Source organism: Centropristis striata, chromosome 23 (genome assembly GCF_030273125.1).
Source record: "Centropristis striata isolate RG_2023a ecotype Rhode Island chromosome 23, C.striata_1.0, whole genome shotgun sequence".
Classification (NCBI taxonomy): domain Eukaryota; kingdom Metazoa; phylum Chordata; class Actinopteri; order Perciformes; family Serranidae; genus Centropristis; species Centropristis striata.
This window is the reverse complement of record NC_081539.1, coordinates 7048602-7061973: the sequence shown is the minus strand read 5'-3', so window position 1 is coordinate 7061973 and position 13372 is coordinate 7048602. Positions and strand designations below refer to the sequence as shown.

Sequence of the window (13372 nt, the reverse complement as noted above, 5' to 3'; positions counted from 1 at the left end):
GCACATAAAAGTTTTTACGCTCGCTTGAGTTTTTTTTGGTCTTTTTCGTGCACAACAGCACATGTAAATGATTGCTCCGCATAAGTTCTGATGTAACAAACATTTAACTCATGACTGATCAGCTGTTTCCATTCTGCAAGAAAAACCCAAAAGAAGAAGAAGTTGTTTCCGCTGTCTGCGTTTTTTCCGATTAGCAACCTCTTTTTTGTTGCTGTTTTCTCTCTTCTTCTTCTTCTACTGTTTACTGACAAATTAGCCTACAGCAATACATTACACTGCCATCTTCTGACCAAAGTACCTAAATGCAGCTTTGTGTATTTGCTGTAAGCCAGTTGATGGAAACTCACTAATTCGCATTTTCTTTAATGTGACATTTCAAAAAATTCGCTTAAACTTTAATGGAACTGTGTCTGTACTTAAAGGAACACTCCACCGTTTTTTCATATTAAAACATGTTATTCGGTCAAGTAAGACGAGTTGATACAGACCTCTTGCGTCTCAATGCGTGCACTCAATCGCCCTGGCGCGCGGCGCCACTTGGCTAGCACTTAGCTTAGCCCAGTTCATTCATTAGGATCCAAACAGATGGACAGATAGAAGCGACCAAACTCCTCCACGTTTTCCCTATTTAAATACAGCGGAAGTGAGAGGGAGAGGGAGAGGGAGAAGATTTTTCAGGAGTGATGATATTACTGCGCCGAGTCGAAGTGCTCCCAAGTGCTATTCCGCCATACATTATAGTTATCCTTTTTATCCGCTTAGAAAAGCGCCACGTTTTATTTTGTGTCGCCATACTTGGTCGTTTAACTACTCGTGTAGCTGTATTTAAATAGGGAAAACGTGGAGGAGTTTGGTCGCTTCTAACTGTCCATCTGTTTGGATCCTAATGAATGAACGGGACTAAGCTAAGTGCTAGCCAAGTGGCGCCGCGCGCCAGGGCGATTGACTGCACGAATTGAGACGCAAGAGGTCTGTATCAACTCGTCTTACTTGACCGAATAACATGTTTTAATATGAAAAAACGGTGGAGTGTTCCTTTAAAGGGCTAGTTTGGAGACGATGATGGTGCGATAATTCCCAGTTTAGAAAACCAGACATGCTCCAGATGGCTGCAGATGGGGACTGCAAAAAAAAAAACACCCTAAAAATGTTTTACCCCATTATGTGTACATTATATTTATATTATGTCCTCTGATATTTGTTGCTATCCACAGCTGTTTCATTTCGCAATACTTTTTATCAACCGTAGAACATATTCTGACCAAAACAGCTGATCTGTGGCAGTGCATAAAGCATATGCAGTCATGGAAAAAATTATTAGACCACCATAATAACCAAAATCATGATCAAGAAAACCATGGAAAACGTCTAGATATCAGCTCTTAAATTAAACTCTTATGAGCTTTTTGTTGTTGTTATCATTATATTTGTCCAAACAAATGTACCTTTAGTTGTACCAGGCATTAAAATGAACAAGAAATTGATGAAAACAATGGTCTAATATTTTTTTTCATGACTGTTAGTGTGCTCATGCGTAGGAACATGGAAGTTCTTCGTCTGGTTCTTCAAACTGGTAACGTGCAAACCATCATCTACTGCAGGTAAATACTTTATAAATCCCCACTTCAGAAAGCTGAATGAGTGAAATAAAATACGATACTTCCATCCTTTTGTCATTCATATCATGCCCTTCCAGTGTGTCTGTGCTTTTATCTAAATCAATCCCTTTTTCCTCCCAGTGGAACCCAAACCTGCAGCTCTGGAAGTGTCTGGGAGCCCGCTTGTTGTGGCTGTTTTGTTAGAGCTTTAGAAAGCAGGAAAGGTTTCTGCTGGTATTTGAAGTGAATTCTTTGTCACTTTCGCCTAAAATAAAAAACCTAACTGGGGCAGCATGAAGCCCACCCACTGTGCTGGTGATATTTCCTAACATTGTGCTGATGTAAAACTAAAATTGAAAACAAAATGAAAGGGAAAGAAAGAAAGTAGATGATATGATACGACTGGGACCAAATTGAAGCTGTCAAACTGAGACGAATGAAAACAGTCGGGATCGCTGAATCACCGCTTCGTATTTGTAAAAGATTTTACATTTCATTCTGCCTAATGCAACCTTCACACAGCACACAGCCTGAATGCACGAGAATAATGTCTTTCTGTGTGTATAAAATGTTAACAATAGCTAATAATACTTTCTCTACTCCAAGTTTCTATTCATTCATATTCTATTATTTTCTGTTTTGCACATGCAGTGTTCTGTTTTGTATCTGTGCATCCATTACATAACCTAAAAGTCTATTAAAAATGTAATTAAATCCTGAATGAATTAGTGTCAATTTGTCAAACTGATGCTCCCGAAAGCAATATTGAACGGATGCTATCAAAAGTTATTTTCCAGCATTGTAAATCTTTTGTTTACTTCAGTTTAAATTATTCACCATGATCGAAAAACCCTGTGGATATTTTCACAGCTCGTCAACTGCGCTTTCTCTCCTCAGGGGAAGAAAATGTGCTGCATTTTTACTTCTCATATATCACCCAAGTTTATGTTATAACATTTCTTTGCTGTCGGGCCTGTTTAAATGCATTTTTCAGTGACATTTATTCTATGAAGTCCAGTTGTTTTTGAGTGACAGGTTGTTTTCTCATGACAGTTTGAGGAATTGTGTGTTTTTTTCCTGATAAAGTTTAAAGTCAACACGTAGTCTTTGCACAAAAGGTTAAAGTCTGCACTCCGGAGGAAAGCTGACAAACACAGCTGCTGTTGCTGAGGTGACAGTATGATTTATTAAAGTTACTCTGCAGCAGTGATTCACAGAAGATGCATCGGTCAAGCAAACAGCAGCTTCATATTGGCACACATGAATCACATTCCAGGCAAAGCTTTGAACAGGAAACGGGTCCCGTTTTACATCAGTTTGCATTTGATGAGCTTCGGAATGCACTTTGAGTTTAAAAAGGCATAAATAAATAAGGCAATATTGAAAAATAGCACTTACAAACATATAAAGACTGATTACATCAGTTCCTAAAATACTGTCACAGAGGAGAAGGTTGCTCTTTTTACATCACAGTGCGACATATTTAAGGCCAGGAGAAAAGCAACGATTGCACAACACTTAAAATACATTCAAGTAAAAATCTGTCCTTTCACATTAACATGGTGGGAAATCTCTGTATGGCCATACACACATGCTTAGAGTGAGAACAATGTACATGTGCAAATGTACACAAATATCTACAAAAATTACACAAGAGCTCTGATTGTAAAATGGGCTGACAGTGAGATCATCAGGTCTGTTTTTTTTTTTAGCTTAATGCCCACACAAACACCATTATACATGATTTGCAAACATTATGGCTACTTTGGGTTCATCCTTGGGATAAAAATCTCTTTTCTGCTGCCCTGGTTTTTAAGGGGAAATCAGAGGGGAGGGTCTACATAAACTGCAGTCATGGAAAAAAATATTAGACCAGCCTTTTTTGTTAAATTTCTTGTTCATTTTAATAGCTGGTACAACTAAAGGTGCATTTGTTTGGACAAATATAATGAAAACAACAAGAATAGCTCATAAAAGTTCAATTTAGGAGCTGATATCGAGCCACTTTCCATGGTTTTTGTTGTTAATGATTTTGTTTTTTATTAAGAAAAACATGGAAAATGTCTAGATATCATCTCTTAAATTAAACTCTTATGAGCTATTCTAGTTGTTATCATTATATTTGTCCAAACAAATGTACCTTTAGTTTTACCAGGCATTAAAATGAACAAGAACTTGAAGAATCCAAGGGTGGTCTAATCATTTTTCCATGCATGTACATCCCTGATCAGGTAGGGTGTAAAGTTGCCATCAGGGAGCAAAAAAAATAAAAATACACACTGTCAGGAAAGGTCAAAGTCACCCTAATTGTCCTCTTGTTTTCTGTAGGTTCAATTATGAATAAAATAGAAATATAAGTGCCTTTTTGTGCCTGAGAATTGCACTAATATGCCATGACAATGTCATGCACGAGTCCACAATTGTTTCCTCTGTTATTATATTATTATATAAGCATTTACCCTCATTACTGTAAATGTGTCACCCACAGAGTGAGACTACCCTCCTGCATTTTAGATCCCAGTCAATAAATGTCATGTGTAAGCATGAGATAACAGCCTGTTTACTATGCTGCATGGGTTCGACCTGGAAACATCAGTAAAGAGCAAAAAATGTCCCTTTTTTTTCTTTTTGTGCTCTTGTTTTGTCTTTTACAGAAGCATCCAGTTTCATCTCTGTGTTCTCGTGCTTTCAGAGCAGCTCGGAAAATCACCTCTTTTCTGCAAAGTAGTCACTTTGAAATGATATATTGTTACATTTGTGATCGTTTTAGCTCTCGAGAAGAAGATAAAAGCCTGCTTTGGTGGAGCAGGATGTACCCTGTATTTGCCTTCATGATAAGCACATAATACATGAGGTGTAATGTGTTTCACCTTATCGTTCTATAACAGGAAAAATAAACACTACACTAGACATTTCTTTACATTCATTGCAATGCAAAACAAAAGGAGTTAATGCTGAAAAAATATCTGTCTTTGCTTGCAGTGTGCAAAATATAGTCTCATAGTTTCTGTTATGAGGTGGATTACACTCTCAGACATGGAGGTAGTGTGTCATATACATTGTTAGTCTCTGCAACAGCTGTAATATTGACATGCCATGATACGTAAAGATCTCTAAGATAAGCGTAGTGGTTTTTGATTTTCTTCGACAGAGAGCAACAAGAAAAGTGTGTTAGGTAGAAAGAGTTAGAAAGAGAAAGGATCTGTAAATGAACCACAGTTTTAGCATGTGTATTGGTAACATTTACCTCAAATTGCACTTTGCGTTTACTATGAAACAAAATAGCTTTTGTCTACAGAATGATGCTCTATTTTACAACAGCGTGTCTGTAAACCTACCTCCTCCAGCAACCTGACTCATGTAACCAAAGGCGAGCGCTCTACTAATCAATCATTAACAGCTGACTGACTGTGAGAGCACCGGGCACACATCAGTCCACAGTGATTACAGCTCAAACTCTCAAAGTCCTCATCGGCCGAGTTTCAATTCAAATTTGCTGATTGCGGCTGTCAGGGTGGACACTCAACATGCAGCTCACACGCACAAGAAAGCGTGTGAGCAGTAGAAAATCTCTTTGAAGGTTTTTCTCATCTCTTGGCTCCGAAAGGCGTAGATGATGGGGTCGATGACGGAGTTGCACATGATGAGGATGAGGTACATGTTGAAGTGGGACATGAAGCAGGTGCAGTAGGGGTTCCGGGGGCAGGTGATCATGAGGATGAGGTGGAGGAAAAATGGCGCCCAGCACACCACGAACACCCCGAGGAGGATGGTGAGGGTGATGGCGCCCTTCATGTTGGCTCGCTGGTGGATGGGCGCGTTGCCCGGCAGCGCCGCTATGCGCTTCATGTGCAAACGGGCCAGCAGGAACATGTGCACGTACAGCGAAGCCATGAGCACCAGCATGGTGAAGAACATGGTGATGAGGCAGATGAGCACCGTGGTGCTCTCCGAGTAGATGATGAACAGGATGCCGGACACGATGCAGCACGTCCAGATGCTGCTGATGACCAGCATCGCCCTCCGCAGGGTGACGATGTTGTGGTAACGGAGCGCGTAGAAGATGGTGATGTAGCGGTCGACGGCGATGGCCAGCAGGCTGCATATGGACGCCAACAGAGAGCTGCAGATCATAGAGTCAAACACATTGTCCATGCTCTTTATCAGCGTGACCGGGATGGTCAGGTTGCCTCCATTGATGAGCGCTATGACAATGGTCTCGGAGGCGTTGGACACGCTGACGAGCATGTCGGCGACAGCCAGGCTGCAGATGAAAAAGTACATGGGCGAGTGAAGGTTCTTGTTCTTCACGATAGCAGCGACGACCAGGATGTTCTCCAGCAGGCTGACGATGCCCAGAGTGAGGAAAACCTCGGTGGAGATCAGCAGCTGCTCGTAGCATCCTGTCGACGAGTCCTTCTCCTCGGACGATAAGTCTTTGTTGAGCGTCAAAGTGGCGGAGGTCTGGCTCCTGTTGTAGTAGCCTGTGATCAATCCAAAGTGCTCCGTGGCGTTCATACTGTCTTCTTTTTAATTCCTTTTCCCCTCGTTACTGGTCCATGTGCCTCGTCAGGCTTAAAATCTCACAAGCGTGCGCTCCTCAGCCATCTTCAATGTCCCGAGGACAACTTCTGCAGGCTGAAAGAAGAAATTCTTTCAGGCAAAATTCTTCTTTCTTTCCTTTTTTCCCCCTTTCAGCTTTACAAAGAGAGGCAATTATCTTCAAACATCTGCTGCCGCTGTTACTCTCGGCGAAAGACAATCCCGCCGCTCTCTTCTCCTCTCATCCCTCCACTCAATAAGGAGGTAAATTAAATGTTCCCGAAACAAATATGAGAGAGATTAAACTGGGAAAGGAGTGAAGCGGAGAGCGGAAAGGTGCGTGCAGGAAGCAGCGTGTGGGAGGCTGATTAACAGTGAGCGGGAACATGAGAGGCAGTGAGATCAGAGCGTAGCAGGCAGATCAACACTCAGTAGGCTGCTGTGGTCTAGCCTCTCTGCCTGTGTGTCTGATAATATATACCAGGCACACACACACACACACACACACGCCCCTGTGGATTTCTGTCCTATCCGCTCGCTGATAAAGTGGGAGGAGGAGCAAAGTTTGGCTTGATGCATGAATGAGCAAATGTATAAATGAATGGGCTTAAGAAGGAACTTAGTGCACTGAATAACAGGGCTTTAACCTTTATGATGAACTTAAAATAACTAATACATTAGGGATGGGAATAACTAATCTATGATCGATTAATGATCGTTAAGAATTCAGTCCATTTTATCTCTGACTGCGTATCAGTACTCACTGAACTGAAACTGGGCCGAGCTTTTTATTATTATTTATTATTTACTAGGGCGGGGACTCGATTAAAAAAATGTATCTAATTAATTAGAGGCTTTGTAATTGATTAATCTAAATTAATCGCATTTTAATCGCATATAAATATTTGACCTGAGAAAAGTGAGAAGTAATTTTTTTCACATGGATTTTTAGTATACCATTGAATAATGACTGAATACATAAGCTTAAGCAACAAAAATATTGTTTATTTTTGTCCTGTTTTTCCCTGTCAGGTTTGGTCCCTCCCTTTTGGAGCGCCTTTTGTTTGTTGGAGTTTTAATTTGTTAGTTTTCCCCTTGTTAGGTTGGATAGATTTCCCCTTTTCATAGATTTTGGACTTCTTAGTTTAGATTATTAGTGTAGTTAGGCTTCCAGTGCTTTTCCTCCTTTAGGAGTGACTTTTCTTTTTTAGTTATCTCAGCTCAGTTTCAGGAGTTTTTGTAGCACCTTTATTTTTTCACTCTGTTGAGGATAACTCTTGCTGCTTTCCTGAATAAAGAGACTTTAAGTACACCTGATCTGTGTCTGAGCCCTGCCTTGAGCCCGGCCTGACACTATGACCATGTTCTGTTATTTCACTGTAGAGTTTCTGAGAAAAAAGAAGGCTCACATTACAGTTTTCCATCAATAGTTTCCCTTCCTTTTTTTCAATCGTATATATATAAATTGCATAAATCAGGACCTTTTCACGTCCAATGTGAAAGTCGAGACTCTTTCGAGGTTTCATTTTTTCAAAGCTTTTTTCAAGGACTGCTCTTTGTTTTTTTTTACTGGATATCTTTGGTAATATTACTCTATGTGTGCTCTATGTGGTTCTTTGCATCTTACAGAAAAAGGAGCAGTTTGAGAATCAAGCTTTTATTCTGCTCTGAGTGTTGAGTGAAGTGTGTAAAAAAAGAAAAGAAAAAAAAGAGCAATATGAAGAGCTTACAAGTCAGCACAGGCTGTTTTGCTGATGACTCTGGCCGGAAAGATAAAACCAGGCTGAATACATTAAAGCTGCTGAATAAAGTGAATGAACACCTTTTCTCTGTTCTTGCACTGACAATTTCAAAATTTCAAACATTTGAATATTACTTCAAATCAATACTTCAAATCCAACGCCCCAAAACAATGTGTTGTAACACGATTTACTGTCTCAAGTCTAAATATTCAAGTCACTCTTTTAAGAGAATAATGCATTTCAGTTTATAGAGCAGACATGAATGAATTTAGGAGGCAGAGCAGCAATCAGTCTCACCCTGTAATAATCACCTTTTTTAATATTTGGTAAGTATGATACTATTGGGACAAAAGGTAACGACAAAAGGTGTTTCTTAGAATGACTTCTGTAATAACAGAATAATTATTTTCTCAAAATATGGAGTATGTAAAAAGTACTTGCAGTAAATAATTACATACTAACCATCATTTTTTGGTAATTTTGTGACTTTTAAAAATCATTTTTACATATTTTTGGGAAATTTTGTCTCTTTTGTTGATTTTTTGTTCATTTGTGTCTTTTTTCGTAATTTTTTGCAATTTTTACATATTTTGTTGGAAGAGTTGTGTCTTTTTTTGTCTTTTTTTGGTCATTTTCTTGTAATTTTCACATATTTTCTAGTAATTTTGTGACTTTTTGTAAATGTTACATCTTTTCTGGTAATTTTGTGTCTTTTTTGGTAGATTTTTTGTAATTTTTACATCTTTTGTTGCTAATTTGGTGTCTTTTTTTTTAAACTAATTGTGTCTTATTGGCAATTTTATTGTGACATTTTTTGTCATTCTTAAATATTTTGTTGGAAGAGTTGTGTCTTTTTGTCCTTTATTTACTTTACTTTATTTGTATCTTTTTTGGTAATTTTCTTGTAATTTTTACATATTTTTTGGTAATTTTGTGACTTTTTGTAAATTTTACATCTGTTGTTGGTAATTGTGTCTTATTGGAAATTTTATGGTAATTTTGTGCCTTTTTTTGTCATATTTACATATTTTTGGGAAATTTTGTCTTGCTTTTGTTCATATCATGTCTTTTTTGTCCTTTTTGGGTCCTTTTTGTATTTTTGTATAATTTTCTACATCTTATGTTGGTAATTTTGTCTCTCTATTGCCAATTGTGTCTTTTGTTGGTCATTTAATTACATGCAGGGGAGAAAAAACTCCTGCACCAGCACAGAACACATTAACAACACACTAAACAGCTACCAACAAAATAAATGAAGAGAAAAGACAGAAGTGGAATCTGTTGCAGGAGGCACTTTGACATTTGTTTTAAACATTGAGGACCCATATCTCAGCTTTGAGAATAACATTCTTGCACACAATATCCAAGAAGTATCTCACAGGTCAGGGGGTTTCCTCTCCAAGTCTGGCTCAGAAAACTGAAAGCACGGCTCATATAACGCAGACAGTTCAATAACAGCAGACACGAAACACCAGAGCACATCTCTCCAGTCCCCAGAAACCTCCACTTGCTCACCTTTACTTATAGAAGGGTAAGAACAAAAATCATACAATATATGAAATGATAAATAAAACCACAAAACAATGAAAAATGACTTCTCAGTGTTTTTATTGTGAAGCACCGTCGTCTTAGTCAAGTTTAAAGTTGCTGATGGAGCTCTGGAGTTTTTTAATATTTACATTTTTCAATACGTTTTCAAAGATTTGTTTCCAGTTCTCCTGTATTTTGGGGAATATCGTAGCAATAAGGAAAGCTTGCCAACTTTTTTTTCTGCAAGAGAAAACCATTAATGTCAGTTTTGTACATTTAATATCCTGTGATGTTATCCCTAAATACATTGTGGAAGCCAAGTTATATTATAGAAGTAATAATAATAATGAATCTATCTATCTATCTATCTATCTATCTATCTATCTATCTATCTATCTATCTATCTATCTATCTATCTATCTATCTATCTATCTATCTATCTATCTATCTATCTATCTATCTATCTATCTATCTATCTATCTATCTATCCATCCATCCATCCATCCATCCATCCATCCACCCCACCCACCCACCCACCCACCCATCTATCTATCTATCTATCTATCTATCTATCTATCTATCTATCTATCTATCTATCTATCTATCTATCTATCTATCTATCTATCTATCTATCTATCTATCTATCTATCTATCTATCTATCTATCTATCTATCTATCTATCTATCTATCCATCCATCCATCCATCCATCCATCCATCCACCTATCTTTTCCACCTATCCACCTATCTATTCATCCATCTATCTATCTATCTATCTATCTATCTATCTATCTATCTATCTATCTATCTATCTATCTATCTATCTATCTATCTATCTATCTATCTATCTATCTATCTATCTATCTATCCATCCATCCATCCATCCATCCATCCATCCACCCACCCACCCACCCACCCACCTATCTATCTATCTATCTATCTATCTATCTATCTATCTATCTATCTATCTATCTATCTATCTATCTATCTATCTATCTATCTATCTATCTATCCATCCATCCATCCATCCATCCATCAATCCATCCATCCATCCATCCATCCATCCATCCAACTATCCTTTCCACCTATCCACCTATCTATTTATCCATCTATCTATCTATCTATCTATCTATCTATCTATCTATCTATCTATCTATCTATCTATCTATCTATCTATCCATCAATCCATCCATCCATCCATCCATCCATCCATCCATCCAACTATCCTTTCCACCTATCCACCTATCTATTTATCCATCTATCTATCTATCTATCTATCTATCTATCTATCTATCTATCTATCTATCTATCTATCTATCTATCTATCTATCTATCTATCTATCTATCTATCTATCTATCTATCTATCTATCTATCTATCTATCAAATGTACCTTTAGTTGTACCAGGCATCAAAATGAACAAGAACTTGAAGAAAACAATGGTGGTCAAATCATTTTTCCATGACAGTAGATATAAGGAGGCTGATGGACAGACTGAAGCTGAACCACTAGTTCATGGACAAGAAAGCAGACTGATTTTTTTCAAGGTGAAATGACATTTCTTAGACTAAATCCTTGCTGCGTGTCGTGCCATGGTCAGTTTTGTCGCAATGTGGTTATGCAACCACCATGTGCCTAAGAGCTGACAAAGGGCCCCAGCGTTTCACTGCTTCAAGGTGCTCTGTGCAACAATGGATGTATTTGAGCTTTTACTGTTCATTCATGTTCCCATTCTGTTCTGAAACTGCTGCAAAGACTTTCAGCTGCTATTGTTGAAGACTCAGCTCCACTCAGACACCTTTTAGTCTGAGCAAACGACTGAAAGAAGGCGTGAATGATCAGAGGAGGAACGTCCAAGGTGAAAGCTGTAAACTAACAGTGACTGGAGTCCTGTTGCCTCCCACATAGTCTGCACCACTGCAGTAAAACTACAATAGCATGGCTGAGGTATTACGCATTTAACGTTACCATGCTATGCAGCAGAGAAAACATGGTCAACTCAGTTGACTCAAGAGATTATACAGTCAATTTCTTGTTCATTTTAATGCCTGGTACAACTAAATTTACATTTGTTTGGACAAATATAATGAAAACAATAAAAATAGCTCATAAGAGTTTAATTTAAGAGCGGATATCTGGACATTTATCATGGTTTTCTGGATAATAACCAAAATCATTATCAAGAAAACGAAAAAGTTTATGTTTATATGCACATTTACCAACAACTCCGATTCCAAAAATGTTGTGAAAAACATGATGAAAACAGAATGCAATTATTTGAGAAAAAAAAGTGACTTGGATTTAGTTGAATACAGTACAATGACAAGGGATATTATAACTGAAAAGTGCTTTATTTTTCTTTATTCTTTGTAAATGTATACACTTCAGTCTGCACAAAACCCCAAAACTGTGACCCTGATGCATATTAACAATAGTCAATCTCAACACTGCTACCATGTGACATAAATAAGTAATATTGAAAACGTTTGGCACTTCCAATCTGCAGCAGTAGTAGTTATACAGGGATACAAACATATTTGAAAATAAAAAAAATATTATAGTACTACATGCTGCTATGTGCCAGCCTCCTCCTCTTTATGGTGACATGTTGTTCTGTTTCCCAAATACTTTCCCAAAGTTATTGTTAGAAATATTGTATCAGTATTACAGAAAGTGTGAGGGTATAATGCTGGGCCGGTCTGATTTAAATAAAAAATAAAACAAATCCCAGTCTGCTGCTGCCAGCACGTAATCTTGAGGGAAATTAAACTTTCCACTAGACTGGAGTGAACCATCCTCAGGACACCTCTGCTCACGTCAATGCAATTTAATTTAATAAAAAGAAAGGTTATATTGCATTATTCTGGGTATTCATGAAAATGAAAGTTGTGTCTAAAATCATTCCTAGGTATTAGAAAACTTGTCGTTATTGGCTGACACAGTGGTTGCCCTTTTGTTGACAAGTTTCTCAGTCTTGTTAGCATTTATCTCTTTTATTATTTAATGTAGGAACAAGTGTCTGTCATGCATTATTCATACATTTTAAAACAATTAAAAATGTAAAAAGGGAAAACACAAGAAAGATGACTATATATATATATATATATATATATATATAATGCAACTTTGAGAGCTTTAAAACAAGGTGGAAAATTATATACATGTATACTGTATGGTATATACAGTCATGGAAAAAAAATATTCGACCATTGTTTTCTCCAATTTCTTATTAATGTTAATGCCTGGTATAACTAAAGCCACATTTGTTTGGACAAATATAATGATAACAACAAAAAAACCTTGTAAGAGTTTAATTTAAGAGCTGATATCTAGACATTTTCCATGGTTTCTTGATAATAACCAAAAACATTATCAAGAAAACCATGGAAAATGTCTAGATATCAGCTCGAAAATGAACAACGAACTGAAATCAATAAGGGTGGTCTCATCATTTTTATTATTATTATATTTTTTTATTATGCAACTTTGAGAGCTTTAAATCAAGGTGGAAAATGATACGTTTTTAATCTATATGCTTACTAATATCCTCGTCTTTACAACTTTACAAAAGTGATGGTGTAGGTGGCATAGGAGAGTCAGTAAAGTGGATTGTGAATGAATAGATTATGTTCATAGAGCATTTTTTACAAAGCTGATATTTGGTATCTTGGCTCAAGTGCAAATGAAGTGCATTGAAACATGTTCTTTAAGAGGCTCAGATGCTCAAGAAGCTATACAATGGAGGAGCTTTAGTGAGTCCTTTCCAACAAGATAAGAAGCATTGACTTGGGTTCACACAAGAATAAAATAATAAAACACTTCACCTTGGACATAAAAACCCACACTGAACATGTAGTTTTCTAACACCCCCGTATACCACATCTAAAAGCACACCTACAGTAGAACTTATATTCATTAAAAGTTGATTATATAGTCAGGAGTGCCAGGTAAAAAGAAGTAAAC

General features: G+C 37.3%; 1 protein-coding gene across 1 annotated transcript; it reads right to left on the bottom strand.

Annotated features, from left to right (window-relative positions):
* Positions 1–3887: 3887 nt before the first annotated feature.
* On the bottom strand, positions 3888–6567 carry mc4r (melanocortin 4 receptor). The gene has a single exon (XM_059326891.1). The coding sequence runs from the start codon at positions 6114–6116 to the stop codon at positions 5133–5135; it is 984 nt and encodes a 327-aa protein (XP_059182874.1). The 5' UTR covers positions 6117–6567; the 3' UTR covers positions 3888–5132.
* Positions 6568–13372: the final 6805 nt, after the last annotated feature.

Bases quoted from the DNA above. Each gene is read 5' to 3' on its own strand.
- mc4r (XM_059326891.1), bottom strand. From the start codon at position 6,116: ATGAACGCCACGGAGCACTTTGGATTGATCACAGGCTACTACAACAGG.